This window comes from Stegostoma tigrinum, chromosome 5 (assembly GCF_030684315.1).
Source record: "Stegostoma tigrinum isolate sSteTig4 chromosome 5, sSteTig4.hap1, whole genome shotgun sequence".
NCBI classification, from domain to species: Eukaryota; Metazoa; Chordata; class Chondrichthyes; order Orectolobiformes; family Stegostomatidae; genus Stegostoma; species Stegostoma tigrinum.
Window position 1 is genome coordinate 49,246,500 of NC_081358.1, and position 11,023 is coordinate 49,257,522.

General features: G+C 42.7%; 1 protein-coding gene across 1 annotated transcript; it reads left to right on the top strand.

The window, feature by feature from the left end:
- Positions 1-513: 513 nt before the first annotated feature.
- On the top strand, positions 514-5,037 carry LOC125451974 (transcriptional regulator Myc-like). The gene is made up of 3 exons (XM_048529808.2): positions 514-874; positions 1,386-2,164; positions 2,928-5,037. The coding sequence occupies exons 2-3, from the start codon at positions 1,408-1,410 to the stop codon at positions 3,527-3,529; spliced, it is 1,359 nt and encodes a 452-aa protein (XP_048385765.1). The 5' UTR covers positions 514-874; positions 1,386-1,407; the 3' UTR covers positions 3,530-5,037.
- The last annotated feature ends 5,986 nt before the right edge of the window (positions 5,038-11,023 follow it).

Consider the following 11,023-nt stretch of genomic DNA (forward strand, 5'->3'; position numbering starts at 1 on the left):
GAGCGATTACTTTAGTCCAGTCCTTTAAATAATTATCTCACCTTAATCAATTCAAAGAAAAAATGCGATTAGTAGGGAAAAAAAGTCAACAAAACAGGAAAATTGTAACCTGAAATAATAAAAGGAACGTTCAGTATCGATCGAATTAATTGTGAGCCTGGCAACGAATAAGTTAATCGCTTGACTACAGCAGCGCCCTCCCTCTTTCTTACTCAAAAGACTAAAATCCCACAAAGTAGTCAATGCTCTCTACAGTGTATTTCTATCCAGACAAAAAATCCGGCACTGTTCTCCTCCCATCTCCTGAATAAAGAGGTGGTGTGGTTGGAGGGGGGGGGGGGTGTAATGGAGAGGGCTAGTGGTCGGGTAGAGGGGAAAGAGAGGGAGTTGCTGTTTTGCTACATGTTGTGAAATGTATGTTAAAGAAGAAATTGTTACAAGGGATGCGTAATTTTTTGGCGCCAAAAGTAGGTGTATGGCGATGTGGGGGTGGGGTAAGGGGGCGGGACTTTATCAAAGCATTAAACCGGTTACACGCACTCTAGATAGGTTAAAGCACTTTAGTGTAAGCAGGGCAGTGAGGATCTGACAATACAGAGTAGGCAGAGAAGGACGACTAGTATAGACAGAAGCCAGCAAACTCACTTAAGGCCATCATTGTGTCTTGTCTCCTACAGATTACAACACTAAGAGCCTCACTAGAAGAAAAAGAAAAGGGCTGCTGCGTTGGGTGTTTTTTCTTCTGAAGGGGGAAGAGGATTTGACTCCGTTGCTGCTTGCGGGTGTTTTGAGTTGGTGTCGGAGAGGAGTGGAGAGGGGAGGGGGCTCTGCCAGTTCCTGGAGTCTGTGTCCCAGACGCTGCTACATTACTCCGGTAAGTGTTGCTGTTCTTGCTTGTCCCGGTAAATAAATATAAGGGAAAAAAAGACTGAACAAAGCGCCCAGCCCTAAGAAACCCAGCATTTCAGCTGTGGGAGACCGGCCGGCGTTGCTGCTTTCTGAAACCAGTGTTGCAGTTTTAACTTACATAATTCCAGAAAGCTATCTTAGATAACGCAAACAAAAAAGGCTGTTGTAACAGCGTGCTCTGTTTTAAAACACGAAATGTGTACTTTTACCACACAGAACCAGTAGGGGTATTTTCCCTCTGGTTTATTAGAAGTTATTCAGACTTTGCAGTGAGCGATGTATGTGGGGTTTTTTTTTACAGAGCTGCGTCAACGCTAGATATTTAAAGCCCAGCGTTTGAGCTGGCAATTATAAAGGGGCTTGTATGTGTTTGTCAGAGAATTAAAACCCAAGGCACAATTTTTCATTTGTTACAAGGGCTGTGTCTTTTTAATTTTGAGGGGGAAAAAGTGACAGTTTTTCCGTTTCTTATCCAGACCTCTCAGCCCCGATTTCAAGATGCCCCTGACGGCTTCTGCCAATTTTTTGGGCAAGAGCTACAATTATGATTACGACTACGACTCCTTCCAGCCGGTTTTCTACGATGAAGACGAGAATTTCTACCAGCAGCAGCTGCCGGCTCCGAGCGAGGACATCTGGAAGAAATTCGAGCTGCTGCCCACCCCGCCGCTGTCGCCGAGCCGCAGACCCAGTTTCAGCCTCTTTCCTTCCAACGCCGACCAGTTGGAGATAGTCACCGAGTTCCTGGGCGACGACCTGGTCAACCAGAGCTTCATCTGCGACGCGGACAGCGAGTCGGTGCTCAAGTCCATCATCATCCAGGACTGTATGTGGAGCGGTTTCTCGGCGGCAGCGAAGCTGGAGAAGGTGGTGAGCGAGCGGCTGGCTTCGTTGCAAGCAGCCAGGAAGGAGCCGGGAGCCCCCAGCACCTCATCCACCCCTTCCTCCTCTTCTTCCTCACCTCCCCTGCGGACCCCGTCTTGCAATACTCCCGCTTCGGCTGGGGGTGCCGTCTTAACCCCTCCCGCTGCTCCCAGCTCCTCCGCCGTCTCTGCTGCTGCAGCAACCCCCGGCCACCTAGGCATGGGGCTGGGCACCGCTTCCAGCACCTACCTGCACGACCTCAACACTTCTGCTACCGATTGCATCGACCCTTCGGTGGTGTTCCCTTATCCGTTCGCCGAGCATAAAGTGTCGCTGCCCCTCCCTCCCGGAGCCGGCAGCCCCCCTGCCACAGACACGCCAAGTGACTCTGGTAAGGAAAATCACCTCTTAGTATATCAACAGGGGCGCTGTATGTGATAAATGCTTAGAACCTTTTTTTGGTGGGGGTGGCTGCGGGTTGAAATTGGGGTGCACTGCAAAACCCACATTTAATTTTATGAATTTTAACATTTCAACTTGCATTCCTCAGTCTTATTAATGCAAAGATTTCGTCTCTTTTAAAAAAAATCTTTTTTGCAACTTTTTTTGTAAGTGCGGTGTCTTTTAAAGGTGGGGGCTTTTTAAAATTGTGTTGAATTTTACGTTTTTTTTAAAGTGGTTGCGTCGGTTACATGCTGCAATGCACAGGCAGACATAAGGGATTTTGCGAAGATTTTTTTTCCTCTCTCTCGATCGGTCACTCCGGGACAAACTGGGTGAAAGTGTAATTAGGGGGCTGGGCATTCCAGGCCGACGAGTTTGGAGTGAGGGCGTCAGCCTTTATGAAAGAGTCTTTTCACCACCCCCTCCAACCAAGCAGGGCGGGATTTAATCAACTCCCTGAGGCACTGCAGCAAGAGGCTGTCTTGGCAGGGGGAGGAAAGAGCTAAAGAGAACTGGATGCGGATATATAAGACGTCCTTACGCAATATCCTTCACTGAAGAGGCTTAGGTTGAATTTAGTAATGCAAATATCAGCTGACTGGGGCCCCATTGCAAAAAGAATGCTTGGTTCAGGCTGCTGTTAAGCTTGTGTCATGAACTCACTGAGTTGTGTCTAATTTCTCTTTCCTTTTCCATTGCTGCTTTTCCAGAAGAAGAGCAGGAGGATGATGAGGACGAGGATGATTATGAGGAGGAAGAGGAGGATGAAGAAGAAATTGATGTGGTCACTGTGGAGAAGAGGCAGCCCTCTAACAGGAAAGCCGAGTTAAACACAAACACAGTTCGGGTCTCCCGGCCTCAGCACAGCCCTCTGGTTCTCAAGCGGTGCCATGTCTCCACTCATCAGCACAATTACGCCGCTCCCTCCCCCCAGCCTCCCACCAAGCGCCTCAAGGTGGAGAGCAGTCGAGTGCTCAAGCAGATCAGCACCAACAGCAAGGGGAAGTGCCCAAGCCCGAGGACGTCAGACTCTGAAGAGAATGACAAGAGGAGGACGCACAACGTCCTGGAGCGCCAACGGAGGAACGAGCTGAAATTGAGCTTTTTTGCTTTAAGGGATCAAATCCCGGAGGTGGCAATGAATGACAAAGCGGCCAAAGTGGTCATCCTCAAAAAGGCAACAGAACACATACTGTCAATCCAGTCAAACGAACAGAGACTGATATTGGAGAAAGAACAATTGAGGAGGAAGCGAGAACAACTGAAACACAGGCTTGAGCAGCTGAGGAACTCTAGCAGACAGAAATATTAATCATTGGCATTTTTCTTGTTTTTCTGAACTGCCTGAAGGCATTTCTGCTTTCTAATTCTTTACAAGAAAATTCCAGGACAAAGACATGCAAATTTGCTGAACTTTCTTCCTGCATGCTAATGCATCATAGACTGAAACTACACAACCATGGCCAGGCTATTCTTTGTGGTGACACTTTGATTTTGGCCAGAAATATGTGATACTGCCTCATTATATGTTAAGACTCTTTGCCACATTTTTTCTGGCGGGGTGGATTTATCATGTATTAGTCTCGCCAAGTTTTAATTTACAGATATATTTGTATTTAATGCATTTATTTTTCTTAAAAAAAAGAAAATCTTATTGACAGTTTAAGACTACACTTTTTTGTTTTAATTACCATTTTGTAAAGATTTGTATAGTTATTAAAATTCTTGTAGAAAAATTAGCAGTTTATGTAAAATCACTTGCTAAGCAGTTTTGTGATGAGCTGAAATTTTGTTGCAAAGTTTCTCAGCATGTGAATCGTGCCATAAAAAATTTCATTTAATCCTTGGCTGTAATTTCTTTTACTGCATCACTTTTGTTCAACATACTGCAATTGATTTGTCACAATATCTTTTCACTTCATGTAAGTGTATGAATTGAAGGGGAGAGCTGGCAGGCCAATGTTATTTGCACCAAGAAATAGTTGGGCAGGAAAGAGGGAGTGATGTAATTTCTATAATGGAAAGTATGTATTTGATCTCAACCACCATTTATTTCAGGAAAAATGATTAATTGATGTGAATTACTCTTCAGTTATACCAATGTAGGAAATGTGCCAATTAATTAAGTACTATTACTTTCTTTAGTTAGGTTCTCCCAGTTTATGAAATTAACTTCATTTTTTTGAACCAATGAAGTTCACAAAGCTTCCAGAAAGGGAAACGAGGTCGGGTGTGGTTGATGGATTCTGAGAATTGAGTGGAAGGAAATTAGTTGGTCTTGTCAGCTGGAAAGCTAACTGACTGTAGCTACAGTCAGTGTTTCACCAGAAATCTCAGCTAGCCAATAGAATGAAGTCTTCAAGATGGTATCATTGATAATCGTGCACTTTTGCCAGATGGTCCCACACAATTCTAAACATTTAACATCACTTTCAAAGAAAACAAATCCATTGTGCAGAGTTATCCATTCTAAGGATATGGAAATCATTCAGTATGACCACATATATGCATCTTTATAATTGGCAGTACTTGCATGAGTGGAGCGTTAACACTGGTGATTGTTCCAAATAGCACATTTAAATCATCTCAGTTCTCTGTCAGTAAAATAATGTCACTTAATTTCTCTGATCTATTATATATCCACTCATATGTATAAAACATTGGAGCCAGGCATGACAGATACTTGTAAGTCACACAATGAATTTCTGAATGATATACAGCAATTGAATAGGTAATAATTAAAACTTGTACAATAATGAAATAATCATAATGAATGTGTTGATATTCCAGCTTTAGTTATTTGTATTGGTTCATCAGTAATAAACAAGCAACATTACCATCAAAAATTCTCAAGCTCCTTAGTGCTACTCACTTAAACGTTTCATACGCGCTCCACATTTATGCAAAATCTGAAGGTGTTTTAGTGTGGTTATTCCCATTTTAACATAGTTGCATTCATTTGGAAGATGTTGGCAGATACTTTGCAGAAGGTGACTAAGATTGAATACATGGCTATTTGACATAAACTTTTCTTCACTGCTACCTCAAGGGCAATGAGGAATAGGCAATAAATATTGCTGAGAGCAATGCTGACAATCCCATAAACGAATTTTGAAGAAGCATAAAATACGCGTAAATGTTGAATGGTTGCATCGTATTTAATACTGGAGAGGACGGGAGCGAGAAATGCATGAACGAGTGCAAATTCTTGGCCGCTGTAGGTTTGACAAATAGTAAAAATTACTCTAGTGGAATCTAGCTTCGTGCTCTGGGGAAAATTGTATGAATGTTTCTCGTAGAGGGGAGCCGACGATGCATTGTGCACTGCATGGAGAGAGATAAAAACCTGCACGCCCCCGCCTTCACTTCATACCCCTTGACCACCCATGCACTTGTAATAAGAGGGTAAGTGTCGTGAACAGGACGCAATCTTCCAGGTCCTCGGGCGGGATTCCGGCGCGCAGGTGGGTGTTTCCCCGCCGGGTCCCGTGACGTCAGTCGCTGGTGGCGCCGGGCAACGTTCCATTGACGTCGCGAAAGCGTGCGAGCACATGGAATAGTGATGGAGGAGCAGCAGCAGCTAGAAGCAAAGCAACCTCTATTTCATGGACGACTTTTACCCCAGCACCGTGAAATGGAAAGCTTTCGCAGAGCAGCAGAGGACTTATAAACAGCTGCAAGCCACCTCTTTGTTCTTTCTATTTTATGGCCATTTACGTTGGAAAGGGGAGATAGGAGGTGGTTCGCAGAGGCAATTGCTATTATTCACAATCATCTCTCTTTGCATGTTGCTTTTGTACATGTATATGTGTGTGTATATATAAATTGCAACACAGCCATGCGCTGTATCTGCAAAGAATGCATCGGAAGAAGTGGACCTCTGAGATGACTCGGAGCGAGGTGTTGTGAGTGTCTGTTTATCAATTTATTGCTTTGGGTGGGAATCATATGGTTGCTGCGTCCTTTTGTTCCAACAATAAAAATAATTGCAGTGATTTACAGTGATTTGCTTCGGAGACGGGAATGCTATTTTAAATTCAGATTACGGTGACTATAGGTCATGTTTAATGCGTTGTTTCAACTCTTGATGGTAGATTAGGGTTGAATTTGTTTTTCGTCTAGGAATCTTTGTAAATCTCAGCGCCCAAGATCATCCAAGTTGCAGTTTCCATCACCTAGGGCCCTCTACAGACTCCAAATTTCTAGTTGGTGCGATTTGTACTTTATTGCATTGTCGTTTTCAAACTACCAAACGCATAGGCTAAACTTTTCAAAGTCAGATTTGTTTTTAATTGCGAGAATTTTCTTTCGAACCAAATGCAGAACAGAAAACTAATATTTGATCTTCCCCCATACGTTCATTAAATGGTGAAAGTTAGCAACCCTGGAATACTTTATGCATGGCCTGGGAAGTATTTGGTGAGGTAGCAGGTTAGATTTCACCGCAATGCAGCCGAGGAGGAAATTACATTGCAAGATTTAACCATCAAGCTGAATTGTCTGATGCAAAAATAAATCTTTATTTTGTGCAAAGTACTGTGCAAATGATGGTCTTAGAGTTTATTTTTCTCCCCCCCCCCGGAGGAGAGAAAAGCACAGGAGATGATCTATGCAGTAGGCGGTGATTTTGAACTGGTATTTCCTGCATTACCTAATCCGTTATCCAGTGCCTGTCTGAGAGTGGCAGCGCGGCCCGGGGAACCTCCCACTATTGTACATTCGATGCGACTTCAGCAAACCCCAGGGAAAGAATACGATCTAAAACATGTTGCCTTTCCTAAAGCAAGTGACATTAAAGCGGCGTTGCAGTTTTGTGTGAGAGACTATGCTGACATTCTGTTTGTACTCGAACAAAACCAAAACCCGTTGTCCTTAGCACGGAGTCAGGTGCTTACACAACCCCGGCGTTTACCTGTATGAAAAGGTAACCGGGGAAACGGGTTTATTGTTCATTTGTTTGAAGATACCTTCAGGTGCTCAAATAATGTAAATTATGTCAGAGTTGTACATTTGTGCAAAATAACTTGTGCAACCAAGCATTGGTTTGGTCTTAGTTTTTTTGGGAAGATTTCTTGATTTTATGTAGAAGGTCCCGATCTCTTGCAGCCGTACACTCTTCCCCAATTCTTTATTTAATTACCTTTATGGCTGAGACGCAAAATACCAGAACAAGGCAGTTATTCTTGAACTGGTTGAACCATGACTGGTGTACGACATGCATTCCTGGGCACCATATTGTAGAAAGGATGTGATTATACTGGAGAGGACATTTACCAGGATGCTGCCTGAGCTGGAGGATCTGCAACATGAGGAATGTTTGGATATGCTGGAGCTGTTTTGCATGTACCAGTGAAGGTTCAGGTGCACAAGATTTGAAGGCCAGAGATAAAGTGAATAGGAGGGTACTTTTTCCGTTAGTAGTGGGATCAATACCGGTGAGCATAGATTTAAAATAAGATGTATAAGGCCAAGGGGAGAGTTGAGAATAGATTTATTACCAAGAGTGGTGGAGGTGTGGGGTTTTGGAGCACACTGTCTGAAAGAATAGTTAGTCACAAATTTGTGTAAGCATTTAAACAGTATTTAGATTATCGCTTGCATTGCCATACCTTTTAGGACTATAGGGGGAAAAAAATCTGGAAAATGGCATTGGTACAGTCAGATCTGTGCCATCATGATGGGCTGAATGGCTTCTTTCTGTGTTGTAAATTATTGAGAGTTTAATTCTGGCCTTGTGTGTTTTTGACCCCCTAACCATGGGTGGTCCTGCCTTCAGCTGTCTAGGCTGACGCTCTGACTTTCTGTCTTTCTCTGCCTCCTACTTTAAGCTGATCCTCGAAACATATCACTTTGTGCAAGTTTTTGTTCACTTTCTGTGATTTCCTCCCATACGGGGAGACTAGACCCGAAACGTCAGCCTCCCTGCTCTTCAGATACTGCTTGGCCTGCTGTGTTCGTCCAGCTCTGCACCTTGTCTCAGATTCTTCAGCATCTGCAGTTCCTGCTATCTCTGTAAAACATTCCTGTTTTTTTTGTTGCTACAAATCACTGTCTTTTGATACAGCTGAAAATGGAGACACGAGCAAGCAACTTTTAAGTCTCAGCATCACGCAGCTGCAGGCAGAAACATTAAGGAAGTGGAGAATTGTGAAGCTGGACCTAGGTTGGGACTTCGATTTGTCCTTGCATTTTATTCTACAAAATTGACTTCACTCAGCTTATGAGGCAGGTTTAAATGAATATGCTAAGAATTCTCATGTTTAACTTTTTTTTGGAATAGTAACCACTGAATTTTAAAATGAGCATATTAGACACTCTAATTGCAGCTTATTGGAGTAATACTGTTATTCCTTTGGTTCAGTTTTCTAGTCCTATGAGATTCATTGCTTCTATCAGTGAGAATTTGCATAGTAATCCTGAGGTTGTATAACTTTGCCATATTTTTCATGGAAAGCAATTCCATCAGTGTAAAATAATAATTTTAAAGGTAGCATAAATGTAGATTTATGTCATGCCTTCATGACTGTTGTAAGTCTTAAAACACTGAATGGTGAGTGAAGGATTTTTAAAGAGGAGTCACTGTTGTACAGTAAGTAAGGCAACAGCAAATGTTAGCAACCTGTGAAATAAGAGCAGGTGTATACCATTAAACAAGCTCAATACTCGCCTACCATTCAATAAGAATATTGCTGAATTTCGAATTCCACATTTCCCAGCTTTCTGAGAGCCCCTGATTTCACTGCCTAACCAGAATTTGTCCACCTTTGTGTCAAAACTGTTCAGTACCCTCGCCTCCTAAAGTACAGAACTCCAAAACCAACGTGCACACAGCAAATTGCAAAACAGCACTGTGAAAATGAATGGATTGTGTGTTTGTGTGTGAAAATAGGATAAATGCTGGCTGTTACACGAGAGACAACTCATCTACTCTTCAAATAGAGAGGTGGGGATCTTTTACTTTGAGTGTAAAGATAGACAGGGTTTGAATTTAATCTCTTGTCTAATAAACAACATCCCAAACTGTTCAGTGCTGCTATAATGCTGTGCTGGGGTTCCAATCTCAATCGTCACGCTCTGTCTTGCAGTGCTGCTTGAATCCAGAATTTTCTGTCTCAGCGGTGAGTGCTGTGCCACAGTTGCTTTGCAAATACAGAAGTTATCTGTCTTGAAGTCCAATTTTCACCCCCATCCTGCCTTTTGTTTATGAATGTGCTGGTTGGTTTAGTGTAGCTCATCAAACCTAAATCACTCTGCAGGACAGTAAGCAACTGCCCATGACCTGTGTGCATTCTTGACTACAAGTTGTCTGGCTGAGAAGAGAGGTGAAGACATGTTCAACTTGAATGAATTTGCCATTCCATGTGTACCTGTTGGCAGGAATTGCTGTGTTTTATTCAAGAGCAGAGTCTGAAGTTATGCTCCCTGTCAGCCTAGGGTGCTGTGGTGTATCACTGTTCACCTGACAGCAGCTAATTCGGAGGAAGTCAGACAGTGAACCTGGGATCCATACTCACTAGTTTGATAAGAAACCTCTGAACCAAACAGAGGTGGAGATTGACCACTTTTTAAATATGAAATTTGCTCTTTTTTATATTCTGCCAATAAACATGCTCACAAATGTAACTCCTTTGCTGTAACCACTGGGTCGGGGAGTCCAAAACTAGAGGGCATAGGTTTAAGATGAGAGGGAAAATATATAAAAGGGACCTAGGGGGTAAACTTTTCACGCAGAGGATGGTGCAAGTATGGAATGACCTACCAGAGGAAGTGCAGACTGGAACAATTACAACATTTAAAAGGCATCTGGATGAGTATTTGGCCAAGTGCTGGCAAATGGGACTAGATTTATATAGGATATCTGGTTGGCATGGACCAGAGGGTCTGATTCTGTGCTATATATCTCTGTGGTATCTCTATGTGGTATATATTTATATTTATGATCCTTGTGTGAAAAATTGTGCCCTTTGTGGCCTGCTTCCTATGGCAGTTACAAAATTTTAGTTTTGATTTTATATATCCAGTCAGCAGCAGTGTTTCATATTGAAAGTGTTGCACCATAACCATGTTCTCTGAAATATTGGCAAGCACTTCTCATGAAAGAAATTACTTTTAAGAAAGACACTAGGGCACTTTTGTGCAAAAAAATCACTCAAATTATGCAGTGAATCTGGGTTTACTTTGAGGGAGTAATTAGACAGGGCAGTTCCTTTTCATCTTCATAGTTATTTATTAGAAACCCCCAAATAGACAGATGGGGTGGGGGTTGTGACCTAAAAGCCTATCGGACAGGCAAACACTGCCAATATTTATGCAGTGGCCAGATGCTTTGTAAAGGGGCAGATTGATCTGAGCAAGGAGTTCCAGAGATTTTACTCCTGAAGGTATAACATTTTGTTCTTGGTTTTTCATCTATCACTTGCTGTGTTTCATTGCTTTGGGAACGTAATGAGCAATGGTTATTTGCTTCTTTGAATGAGGGAGAGTTAATGCTGAAACGTTGCTTGTACATTCCACTGTGTTTAAAATCAGCAAATTGTAATTCTAAGCTCCCTTAATGGAAACAGCTATCCAAGGGTACTTAACATGAGCTAAACATTACATGGATTGAAATGGTTTGAGTAAAGCTTGGTTAATATTTAGGAAGATATTAATGGAGGAGGGGTGTGAGTGAAGTCAAGGGAAGCAATGTCATGGCTTTAGGGTCTTCTTGGGCTGATGCTGCAGCTCTCGATTGTTTGGGCAGTGGGAGTGGCAAATGCATGAGAGGCTAGAACTGGAGTGGAGTTGTCAGCTGGAGTTAGTTACA

Bases quoted from the DNA above. Each gene is read 5' to 3' on its own strand.
- LOC125451974 (XM_048529808.2), top strand. From the start codon at position 1,408: ATGCCCCTGACGGCTTCTGCCAATTTTTTGGGCAAGAGCTACAATTAT. The intron at 2,165-2,927 runs GTAAGGAAAATC...CTGCTTTTCCAG, and splicing joins AGACACGCCAAGTGACTCTG to AAGAAGAGCAGGAGGATGAT.